The sequence below is a fragment of the Ammodytes marinus genome (genome assembly GCF_949987685.1).
Source record: "Ammodytes marinus genome assembly, chromosome: 11".
NCBI classification, from domain to species: domain Eukaryota; kingdom Metazoa; phylum Chordata; class Actinopteri; order Uranoscopiformes; family Ammodytidae; genus Ammodytes; species Ammodytes marinus.
The window spans coordinates 11,055,138-11,068,462 of NC_137215.1; the positions used below are offsets into that span (position 1 = coordinate 11,055,138).

Sequence of the window (13,325 nt, forward strand, 5' to 3'; positions counted from 1 at the left end):
CAGATTGTGCGATCACGCTTTTAGATTATTATTTTTTTCGACTTTTATCGAGAATCATGCATGCGTGTACCCTTAAAATGTTGAACAAAGAACAAAAAAAAGGATAATGCTTTGTTTGTAAATATTTCTTTTTATCCTATTATCAGCCTAAATGCTGGCAGTTGTTTTGTATTGCATATATGCTGTATTATGACAGTAGTACAGTTTGTGTTCTAGGGACGGGTTACACGTTGCATCGTAGCAGATATTCAAATATGTCTCCTCTCAGAATGCCTTGAAGATTTTTTTTTTAGAGATGCTGGTAGGAAAACACAGAAAGTCCAACCAAGAAAACATGGAACCCTGTCAATTAACAATTGGATTCAATTTAATATGGCTTTTGTGGTCATGTATGGATTGTTTTTATGAGTATTTATAGAAACCCTTTTTTGGTTAATCTCTTCTATACTCTGCACACTGCGGCAGAGTGTCACATTCATGTCAGGAAAACCTGGCCCCAAAGCAATGAGTTTATAATCTAATCCCCTTGACGTCAGCTGATTGGCTGAAACTGTAATGACACAGAATCAGTTGAGGTTTAAGTCGTGAAAGGATTAATACACAGCCTGGGAGTGACCACACAGAATGATGATTTTTATATTATGATACAGGTCAGAATATTGAAGCAATACTGTAAACCACACAGACCCTGTGCCTTCAAATCCTAAAGTCTCTCATTATGTCGACTTCAAGCTCTCATTTTTATTATCATGCGCACACTATTTTCTAACTTATGCAAACAAAATTTGCTTTTTTTTAAAGCTCAACTCCGACTTGATTAGTCAACTCAGATTTGAACCCCCCATTGCCTTTTAATTGTTGAATATACCTAATTGCCCTGTTATGTCTAATAGGTCTGACATTTGTTTGTTTTTTTCCTGCCTAGACTCTTTGGTTGCTTTCTCTTTTCATGTAACAAGCAAATGTTATCCCCATGTAGCCACATGTCCATCTCGCCAAGCTTAAGACATTTGAGAGCAGGGTTTTGGCTGAAGAGTCAAGACAGCGACAGTTTACTCTTTCGTTACTATACTGTAGATTTAAAGCCAGTTGAATGGCTTTCCTCAGGATAACACATTTCCTTTGGACCTCTGTATACTTGTCAGTACCGAGGTCTGGCTATGCAGGAATTTAACTTACCTACTTCCATGGTCACTCCCGGACCTGCTCTCTAAAAGTCCAACAAATTACCTTAACATCCACTTTTAATTGTTGAATTATGATTATATCCCCCTCCCCCTTCCCCCCAAACTTTTTATTACTGTCTTACTTCAGTATGCTTTTTGAAAAGTGCATTAGAAAACGTGTCCCACCTTCTTTTTAAAGGACGAATACACAGGCTCATGTATGGCCAGGATAAGGACTCCCAAATGGTGTAAATATATAATTGTGTTTCCTGATGTGTATACCACTGTGGCATCTTATGATGATTTTAGAATGTGAAGAATCCCAATGTTCTGTGTGTTTTATGACCACTGACAAACCAACACTGTAAAAGGCCTTGCTAATCATGGAGCGGTTTTAAAGGTGCCGATTACAAGCCAAGATATCACTGGATTTACACTTTTTGTATGAATTAAGGGGTTAACCTGTATATACCATAATGCACTGGTGCTGTTCATTCCGCCTTTAAAATATTGTATTTCAGTTTGAAGCCGAAGTCTGCCGTTGGTCGTCCACAGTCAAACTATTTTGGCGTGGTAGTTAAAACAAAAGGTTTTGTGTATTACGGTCAACTACAGTACGACTCGACAAATAAACATTCCACTACATTTGACGCAACTGCAGCGAAAAAATATTTGTGATCTGAGTTATCAATACGGTGCATTCAGGCTCCTGGCTGTGGGACCAAATTCAGCTCTAGCTGCACTAAGGCCTCTCTCCCTCTCTACAGGACCAAAACCACTAAATGAACTAGCTGCTAGTGAGGTGTTCTTACAGAGAAATCTACTCGGTACGAAAAACTTTCACAAACAACCTCAAGAGGCGCAGTGCATTGCAGCGCTCGTTCCCATCATCTACTGATCAAAACAAGACTTTTCCTTTTGAAATCACTCAACACCTCTGAAAGTTTTAGCTTTGAGTACATGTGTTCAGTGAACCTTTTATTTTTTATCATTACAGTATTGGTTATTTCACGCCTGATTGATCAAAAGTATCAAGTTTATCAACATTTTGAATAAAGTTGAAATCAAGAATAATGTTGCCTTTTTCTTTTTTTTCAGGCTGTCAAAATGATTTCATGGATTTTAAAACATATGTATATATTTTTTTACAATTTCAAGCAACATTACGTCATTGAAATAACATTAAAGTAATAATACCACAAAGTGAACTCTTCCATTACAAGTTACTTTGTACATCCTTTGGTTGACGATAAAAAAATGTAATACCATTTGGATTTTAAACCTCTGATCTAAAACCCATGAGACAATGAATCAGAATAAACTGCGTCTGTGGCTTTTATTTGTAATACAACACTTGCAACAAATACATTTGGCACTATACATTCTCGAAGCTGTGCATCTAAACATTGTAAACTCACTGCTTGCAAAGTAAAGCTCCTGTGATATATTGGTTCAGTTGTTCTAAGTCTAAAGGAAGCCCTCTGCTAAAAGTTCAGAGGAATTTCACTGGTCCTCCTGGGTGGATTGGAATACAAACTGTGGCCAAATGATGTTACCTTATATATTTCTTTATATGTCCATGCCTAATGCAACATACATTTGATCCTGCACAAAATCTGCATATAGGACAGGTTACACTCATGGTCATGTACCTGACACACTTAATGGGACCTGTAACATTACATAAGGAGTGATGAATATAATTCAAGCATGATTGATATCCCTTTAGTGTTCTCAGTAAACAAAGAAAAATGTTATGATGATTACTAACTAAAACTGCTACAAAGCCAAAGATAATAGTGTTTCAGTTCGTGTAAGTCCCTCATTTTCATATCACATGGCTACTAAAGTCAGCTGGAAACATACATTCAAATTGAAAAAGGCTCAACTTCACTGTGCTTGAAGTGTTTTTTTAGAGTGAACGTATTACTGACTAAGTAAAAAAAAAAATGTTAACTAGGATTATTTTGTCATATTTAATAAACCTTCAAGAATAAAATAAGGTCTTCTTGAGTGAATCAGTGGAGTTACAGTGTCCTGGAGGCTGAACTCATTCAAGACAATCTTTCTTGTGCTTTGAAGGGAAAGCTGTCCCTTCACCATTCAAAGCACATTTCAGACCCTTAATGCTTTTCATAATAAAGTGCATCCCTTTTTTTTTATTGGCACGGAGATTTGAGGCCGTCGAGGTAGCGATGGATGATTGAAGCTGAACAACAACTCAGCTTGTTCAGTGCAGCATGTTGGTGGAGTTTGTCTACAGCCAGAGAGGAGAAGTAAAAAAGACAATGGAAGATTAATGACCAGTACACAGGAATTGACCAGGATTACATTGCTACCCTCCTGCACCTCTGTCTCAGGTCTAAAAATAGTGCTACAGGGTGGGGTGAGCGGAGGTAATTATAGTCATTGTGGAGAAACCTCTTTTCCTCGAGGAGTTTCATTGTCCCTCCCTCTTTCTGTCTCGCTGCCACAGGCGATTGTTCTGCGACAGTCGATACGTGACTTCTCATTGGATATAATCTTTTGTTACAACAGAGGGGTTTACCTGTCACTGGCTAACGATACCGCCCGGCCACCTGGTCTGAGTGCAGCACACACAGCAAATCACACACTTGTTACACACAGCCTATTATTCTCATGGCAGGATGCTGCGTTTTCTTCATCAGTGATCTGCACCCCAGTTGCCTCACTTTACTTTCTTAAAGGTGGAGTCAGTGATTCTGTAGAATGTTTCTTTGTCAAAATAATTTTTGGGCAAAATCAGTGAATATCTCCTCCTTACGATCTGCTACCTGTCCGTAGTCTACTGTGTGTGCGTGCAGGAAAAGAAAATCAAGTTTTAATACACAGCCTATAGGCTCTGTAAACAGGTATGTTGCTAGTTATGATGGGCCCCCTTTGGTTACATACCCTTTGTTTGCACACAGGTGTACAAAGCCTAGGGCCTAAGCTGTGTATTGACACCAGATTTAGGGGGAGGGAGGAGTTTTTTCTGATAAACTGATGGATGAAGTGTTCAAACCAAATAAACTATTCATTAAAAAAAGAAGAAAAAAAATGGGAAATGTCATCATCAAAGAGCCTTTTTTCCTCATGAAAGACTATTTAGATATATACTCAGTGGTTCTCACAGGACAGTCAGCAAAAAAACACATTATGATTTTGGGGAATATGTTGCCTAGCTGTGGAATAAACTACTCAACGGTTTATTAAGGAATTAAAACAAGTAAAAATGCGTTCAACTCATGAATGTGGCGATAATATTAATCCACAATCATCATGTGTGATCATAAAAACACTGACAGGAACATTTTACAGCACAATGAGCACTTCCACTTTTGATACTTTAAGGACATTTTGATAATCGTACTTTTACAAATGTGTCTTGTCTTGTTTCCTCACAGTGTGGTATTAGTGCTGTTACTTAAGGCTCCTAATACCCTTTTCCACCACTGGATATTAATATTTGCATCATGTTGGTAGTACCTGTGTGATCAGAGTGTAGTGACACATGTGACAGGGCTGCGGGCGCTGCTCTTGGCCTGGAGAGGGAGCGTGATCTGGGCTTGGAGGCAGTATTCAGCCTTGTGCTTCAGGTCTCTCAGGATCTGCTTGTTGTTGATCTCAAATGCCTTCTGAAGAAGACAAAAAAAAAATCAGTCAGGAGAGGATATGTGGATGAAAACAACACTTCAAAAGATGATATTGAAGAAATGAAAGACTTGTGGTTAAACAAAGAGGTAAGTTTGTATTTGTTCTGTTTTGTTTGTTCTTCGTTGCAGTTCTTCTTCTGCTCTTCCTCTTCTGCCTCCTCCCCGTCTTCCTCTTCTATCTCGTATCGGTCGATGCTGTTGTTCAAATGTGATTGGTTTATAATTAATTGGATTTATTCCAGGCTTCAGGATTTTTTTTTTTATGCCGAAAGTGCATATCGTTTCGTCGATTTCATTTATTGCAGGTGCAGTAACTGAACACGATTCATTGGTTTTCATTAACATGTTCAGCGAAACACAGGGTGGCATGTCCTATGGCTTGTGTGCAATAAAAGGATAATAACAATACAATACAATTCTATGTGTGTACCTCCTCTCCGCCGGTGTGTGTGAGGTAGATCTTGTAGTGCAGACTACTGTGCATCTTGCGGAGGAGCAGTCTGGGGGGCTTCACTCGGACCACAATCCCTTTCTCTGTCACGTTCAGCCTCAGTAACGGAGCACTGATTTTGGCTGCAGACGAGAGGTTCTTGCTTATGTGTTTGTTTTTCGCACAATGACAAAGCACACAATAAAAGTCACAACAAAGAACAAATAAAAACGAGAGGAAGCGTAGGTGTGTGTGTGTAGTTTGTAGTTGTTTTGAACTTAAAGGAGGAAGTTGAACCTTGCACTATAATACGTGTAGCACAGTCAAAACAAACAACACATGAGAACTTGTACTATAGGAACAGTTAGAATGACATTGCTGTGATGTTCTTCTGTCTCCTCTCTCAGAGTCACATATTGGACTTCCCTGGTAGTTCTAAATAAAGAGCTCATGGTAACACTTTACAATAAGGGTACAATAATGAACTGCTGGGAAATGCTTATTTAAAGCTTATTAAACATTAACTCAGCATTAAGTAACCGCTAATAACTGCTTAGTTGATGCTTAATACAGCATTAGTTAACAAACATAATGCACCATTATTGTAAAGTGTTATTACCAAGCTAGTTTCTATCAGTGTCTCCCTCCAGGTTGTGTACTGGTCTGTGTGTATCTGTCGCTGCATCAGTTCAGGGGGAAAGACTTACTGTCCCAGCGCGGACTGAATCTGGGGGACAGGGCCCAGGCTGACTTGCTGGAGGGTGGGGGGGAGGAGGAGGAAGAGGAGGTGTGCACCCTGGCATAGTACCATTCTCTGGGGACAGACGTCACGCCACTGAGGTCACAGTGGTGCTTATGGATCCCCTGACAGCCGGCCACATCCAGCCACTCAGGCTCACCATAACTAAGGAGGAGAGACAGACAGACAGACAGACAGACAGACAGACAGACAGACAGACAGACAGACAGACAGACAGACAGACAGACAGACAGACAGACAGACAGACAGACAGACAGACAGAGCGGGGCTTCAGATTTTTTCTATATATAATTTAAAAAACTGTGTTGATTTGACATTTCACGTTGTACAACAGGGATCACAGTTAGTAGCAGCAGTGGAAGAAAAAGTAGTAAGATCTGCTACTTTGGAAAAAGTAGGAAGAGCACAGCGTGGAATTACTTTGTTACAAGTAATGGTCCTATATTCAAAAATATATTTTACGTCGGGTAAAAAGTACAAAAGTATGAGCATCAAGATAAATTTACGGGTAGATGTTTTTAACACTTAAATTCTTAATCACTAGTTAGAAAAACATTTTTCTCTTTTTCTTTTCTTTTTCTGCAGAGGTTTAAACAAGAAAAGTTTTGAAATCTGCCACTTTCTCTTTTGTTTTTATATATTTATTTATCTGGATAATAAGAGTATACTGTTTAAACAACTCTTATCTTTTTAAATTAATCTTCAGATAATTCATTCATCAACTAAGAAAAAAAAATATGTCCATTTGTGTGTGTGTGTGTGTGTGTGTGTAATGTCTCACATCTTCCACTGGACGTAGTACTGCAGTGAGGTGCTGTTGGTGAGTGGAGTCCAGCGCAGGATGTTTTTATAATCCACAGAGTCAAACCTGATGTGGGTGGGTGGAGCGAGCATCACTGGAAAAAAAGGAGGAAGTTATTGATGACGTAGTGGTTTGCAAGTAGATAACAGCGTCAATTAAAATTATTTCAAAAAAAGCGATGTACTGTATCTTTAAATAGATACAATTCAATTATTTCCCTTCTTAGAAAAACTTTGAAAATGCAGTGTCATCAGTGTGTGGTACTGTTCCTGAAAACCATGGTTGTGTCTTTCTCTTTTAACCTGGCAGTGAATTTAGTTCCTAGACAACTCAGAATTTGTTTTACCGACTCTCACTGCTCTGTTTGAGACCTGACCACAGATATCATTGTCTCCTGGGTCATGGCTAAGAGTAATATAAATGTAGAATTTCTTTTGGTGATTGACAATTACTGACGCTTTACACATGTTTACTGATGTCTTAGAATGATTCACGGACAGACAAAATGTATAATCTATTATGCTACATCTAACACCATTTAGAACTTAATTGACACCCATTCTGTTGAATCTCATGTTCTGTCGCCTTTTATTGTATAATCTAGTGTATTAGGTTTTGTAATAAGTTGGTCACCTATAAATTGAAGCAAAGAAAACTTTGTTTTGATGGTTTAAACTCAACACAGGGATCTTAAGAGAGAATTTGCAGATTTAAGTAAACACTGGATTGAACTAAATCAGTCTGGCTTTGACATTAAATCAATCAATATAGCTTACCTTGCTCGGTGACACAGACACCCAAGTTCCCCAGCAGCACGGCTCCGAGCAGCAGACAGGTCATGGTGATGATACTTTGTGAGACAGACAGACAGACAGGGCCCACACAAACACATACACAACAAGCCACGCTGACTGGACTGATGCTGCACATAACAACTGCCGCCTTTAACATGCATCCACTTCCCCATTTACTTCCATGATGCATTAGTTCAAGTCATTATACAGCAGAAGTACATTTTTGTGCAACTGACACGTGTCATTTCAAAACATTGACGTATGTAACCTATGTTCCAGTCTTATCTGTATTGACACTTAAAACTACACATGATCATGCATCCAATGACTCATCAGTTACAAGAAATACTCTACCTTCCGTTTCCCAACATTCAATTTGTTTGGAAGTGTTGGAGCTGAAAGAGTTACTGTTTGGCTGTTGCTCCCATCATCAGGCGTTTGACAGATAAATGAAATAAATAAATAAAGAGCCCTGTCAGGTATAATTGTTATGGATTGTAGGCACGCAACACAGTGGCATACCTTTAAAAAATTAATTAAAGTTGGCGAGTAAAAAAAACAAAACAGGGGCCACATATTGAATTCATATGGGATCCTACAAACAAAGCAAGCCTTTTTTGTAAATCCATAAGAATTACAGATTGCACTTTTCTTGTCATGCTACTCTCGGCACTTTTTTGTGCAGTGCAAATAAAAAGTGCAAGTTGCTTTTTGCCCATACTGACACAAAGCTCTCCAGGAAAACCTGAGAGCAAAATAAGCTCCTTCATACTTTTAAGTATACTCGTTTTTCTCCTCTCAGGACTAAGGAGTTGTAAAGGGCACATGTAAAATAATGTCACAAAAAGCCTGTTTCACATTAACCATGGATCAAATTTTCGATCCAATTGTCCAAGAAAGCTGTGTGTGCCAAACAACACCAGGACCCTGCACCTAAAGCAGCTATATAGTCCAGGCAAAATAGCATTTTACGACAGACAAATTGTAAAAGAATTTTTTTCAGCTCAGATCATTTCTATGAGGTGTCCAGAACAACATACTAAAAGTCCTAAGAAATCCTAGTTGAGGAAATATGTTTAATTCTCATCAATCCAAGGTGTGTGCCAATAAGGCGAGACACCAATAAATCCCAATAGGGCTATTTTTTTCCTTTAGTCCTATCAAAATTAAACTTTACACAATGAAAGTATCCATGATAATTAAAAAATGTTGTATTACAAGTTTCTTTGAAAATTAATTTTAATATGCAAATGAGCTATACACTAATCGAACATGCCCAAAATCAACCCAAATAGGCTTAATTTTTTCCTTTACTCCTACCACAATAAAACTTTACATAGTAAAAGTATACTAGAAAAGTAACTTTTTTTGTATTACAAGTTTATTTTTAAATGCATTTGAATATGCACATGAGCTCCAGTTATTGAATATCCAATCATCCTACTGCCAATGGGTGATGGCAATACTGCTTTTAGACTAGCTAGTGTAATTTTTTTACTTTTTTCAGTGCCATTCCCTTTCCTATGCCAAATAGACGAGACTGAAATGGAATGGATAAAGAGGAGATTGTCACACACCTTGGGACCAAGTAACTCCTTTGTCTACTTTATGCACCATACAGTGCTGCTTGAAAGTATGTGAACCCCTTGAGCCTTTATGAATTTTATTTATCAATACCAGTATTTTTATATGAAATAACAGATTTTTGTTTATCAATTCAACATTTTTATTTTCCAGAAATCAATTGTTAAAACAGATTAAAAAAAATTATTTGCCAACTTTTGTATGTGCAAAAGTTTGTGAACCCTGAGCTGCATTGGTTAACAATTTAACCAATGCAGCTCAGGGTTATGTTTACCTGCTCAATAGCAGGTAAACATAATCAGGTGGGCCAAATTGAGTGATGAAATGGACCAATGTAATGAGAGATCTTTAGGGAAGAAATTGGGTGGCATTAGATAAAACAGAGATCAAACCAGGTCAGTGTAGGCTCACCAAACTGAACCCATGCAGGTCAGACTTGCCACAGATCAGACTTGCAACAAGAGTACTAACAAGTCTGTGTCATCACCTACTGAGACTGTGTCTTTTGTTCTGACAGAGGCAATGGCAGTTTGGACAATGAGCACATCTGCATCAGCTTTGCATGGTTTGTGAAACACCATTTTTTGTCTTACAAGTTTCTTTGAAAATGAATTTTAATATACAAATGAGCTATACACTTATCAAATATAGGCTATCCGCATAGGCTTAATTTTTACCTTTACTCCTACCACATTAAAACTTTACACAATGAAAGTCTAAATGAAAAGTAAAACATTTGTATTAGAAGTTAACTTATAATGGTCAAGGCTTTCCAGAAGGGGTTGGTCGAACGTCAGAACAGGGGTCACATCATGCTGCAGAGCTTGAGTTGCCACAAACCTCAATGTTGAGTATATGCAGGATTCATCACTGGTATCAAGATCAATCATTGGAAGGAATGTTACTGAAGCTCTCCCAGGGTGTTCATCTAGAAGATGCAGGATCTGCATCATACCAGACCATGATGGCCTTTGAGAGTGAAGGAGGAGGGTTGTCTTCCACAAAACATCCAGCTGTAATGTTTTGTTATCTGCTGGCAACAGAGCCAGTGGCTGATACTCAATAGGTTCACGTATGGGAGGAATCATAAAGTACTGAATGTGTATGCGACCAACCGCAGCAATATCTGCAGCAGTCACTTGGATCTTTAAAGGAAAAAATTAAGCCTATGCGGATATATTTTGGGTAGCCTATATTTGATAAGTGTATAGCTCATTTGCATATTAAAATACATTTTCAAAGAAACTTGTAAGATAAAAATGGTGTTTCACAAACCATGCAAAGCACGATGCAGATGTGCTCATTGTCCAAACTGCCATTGCCTCTGCCAGAACAAAAGACACAGTCTCAGTAGGTGATGACACAGACCTGTTAGTACTCTTGTTGCATCATGCTGATCTGAATGCACACAAGCTGTTTATGGCACAAGAACCAAAGAAAGCAACAAAAACAAGACGGATATGGTGCATAAAGTAGACAAAGGAGTTACTTGGTCCCAAGGTGCGTGACAATCTCCTCTTTCTCCATGCCATTTCAGGCTGTGATTCTACATCTGGCATAGGAAAGGGAATGGCACTAGCCTGTAAATCCAGACCTGCCACTAGGCGCTGGCAAATTAAATGTGCTGCGCCTGTTGGTCTGGGCACTCTCCATTGAAGCTCATTAAATATGTCAAGAAATCCTGAGCTACATTTCAATTGGTTCTATCTGATATGGGCGGGCCAGAGCCCTATGTATGGTGCTCTGGGGCGGACGTAAACGGATGACGACAGTGCGCCGTCGAAGCCGTGATAGTAAACATCAAAGATGGCTGCGGATATGTTGTTTGAGTTTGAGATGGCTTTGGCCTCGACCCTTAACGATTTGGAAGACGGCACTCAAATCTTTCATTAGCAAGTAAGTGGAATGTTCGGTTTTGCAGACGACCACGGCAAAAGTAAAATTTAACAGTTAATCCCGCTGTTCGCTAAACGAACGGGGCTTAATACGTCACATTGTTCATTGCTCTGATTGGTTGTAGTGCTATCAAATTGCGTGCAGTGGCATTTGAAGAGACAAATCTAATTCATGAGAGGCACCTGTTATACCCCTGGCAGGTAAGCCAGGCAGTTTTTCAGGTTTGAGGCCAGTCTAAAAGCAGCATTGCCATCACCCATTGGCAGTAGGATGATTGGATATTCAATAAGTGTGGAGCTCATGTGCATATTCAAATTAATTTAAAAAGAAACTTGTAATACAAAAAAAGTTACTTTTCTAGTATACTTTTACTATGTAAAGTTTTATTGTGGTAGGAGTAAAGGAAAAAATTAAGCCTATTTGGGTTTATTTTGGGCATGTACGATTAGTGTATAGCTCATTTGCATATTAAAATTAATTTTCAAAGAAACTTGTAATACAAAATGTTTTCATTATCATGGATACTTTCATTGTGTAAAGTTTAATTTTGATAGGACTAAAGGAAAAAAATAGCCCTATTGGGATTTATTGGTGTCTCGCCTTATTGGCACACACCTCGGATTGATGAGAATTAAACATATTTCCTCAACTAGGATTTCTTAGGACTTTTAGTATGTTGTTCTGGACACCTCATAGAAATGATCTGAGCTGAAAAAAATTATTTTACAATTTGTCGGTTTTTTGGCCCAAAAATGGGTTACTTTGCCTGGCCTAATATGGAATTCAGCCATCATTCATTTGACTTGTTCCTCCTTTGTCTTTCCTTTCTGCGTGAACCATGTCTAGTTTGTTCTGTGCCAGTTTGAAGGATTAGCACACTGCATGTGTTACTGGAACCAGTGATGTGAGTGACCACTAGCACCTGTCTAAACATGTCACTGGAAACATCAATAGTGTACTGGAAACGTGTTGCACAATGTATCACAAAAAGCAGCATGTGTGGCAGGGAAAGGAGGAGGGCTGACAACTTATCTACTTCTCTTTTGTACTTCATGTTCATATTGTTAATGGCTTTATAAATATTTACAGAAGCTGAGATTATATATTGGTGTTAAGCCCTTCTACTACTACAACAAAAAAGGATATCACATGACAGCAATGTCAAAGCTTCATACCCTTCTCTCTCTCACTCACACACTGACTGTCCTTCAAAACCAGAAAGAAAAACAAAGTGAGAGGTCAAAGTCCAAACGTTATCCCAAAGTAATGGATACATGGTTGGAATAGACAGTTAAAGGTGGAGTCAGCAATTCTGGAGAATGCTTGTTGTCAAAATCACTTTGTCAAAATCCGTGAATATTTCCTCACATCCGCTACCTGTCCGTACTGTGTGTGCTGTGCTCGCCGAAAAAAATAAATCCTGTGATAATACAAAGCCATGGCTCTGTAAACTGGCATATTTGCTAGTTAAGGTGGGCCCCCTTGGTTTACATAGGCTACTCTTTGTTTACATACAGTACCAATTTACAGAGTGTATGCTGTGAATGAACACCAGATTTGTTTTCCAGCGCACACAGTACTGACAGGTCGTGAGAAGATATTCCTCTGATTTTGACAACAAGCATTCTCCGGAATCGTTGACTCCACTTTAAATAATCGTAGTAGAGCTAAAAATGTATAAATTTAAAAATAATAATAATAATAATAATAATAATAATAATGTGGTGAAATAAGGGAACATTTTGAAAATTATAGCTTAAAGTATTGTGTACAGTAAATGGTTAAAATAGAAAGTAGTGGTAAAACGCTAAGTGAATTAACATTAAAATTGCTAAAAAGTAATGGATACATGATTAAGATATTTAGCTTTTAGTTAAGGGACCAAATAAAATGAGGGGGAACTGCTGTTGATTACCAGAAACCCTGAGCTCTTCTACCTGCAAACCAGAGAGATACCAAGAATCCGTTCACCTAATAGTGATGTCTGCTATCGACTGTTACTGGAAACAAAACAAAAAAGGTATCCCTACACACGCAGCAAAGAGGAAGGAAACTTTAAAGACACCTATGCAAAAACACGCACACACACAATAGAGGTCCCCCTCGTCAATCAACGCACATGGTTTAAGCGGAAGGAGCAACGGGAATTGCTTAAATGTCATGGTACATGTGACAGGCCTGTGATGATTTAAATATTGGTATCAGTGCAGTTAAGCAGCCACTGTTTGACTACAGCT

The 13,325-nt window shown here is 38.5% G+C and overlaps 1 protein-coding gene across 1 annotated transcript; it reads right to left on the bottom strand.

Annotated features, from left to right (window-relative positions):
• Nucleotides 1-2,512: 2,512 nt before the first annotated feature.
• On the bottom strand, nt 2,513-7,949 carry il22ra2 (interleukin 22 receptor, alpha 2). Its single transcript, XM_080036409.1, has 6 exons — nt 7,591-7,949; nt 6,794-6,908; nt 5,960-6,156; nt 5,253-5,395; nt 4,656-4,804; nt 2,513-3,423 (listed from the first exon to the last, which is right to left on the bottom strand). Exons 1-5 carry the CDS (start codon nt 7,796-7,798, stop codon nt 4,664-4,666), a joined length of 804 nt encoding a protein of 267 aa, XP_079892535.1. The 5' UTR covers nt 7,799-7,949; the 3' UTR covers nt 2,513-3,423; nt 4,656-4,663.
• Between the last annotated feature and the right edge of the window lie 5,376 nt (nt 7,950-13,325).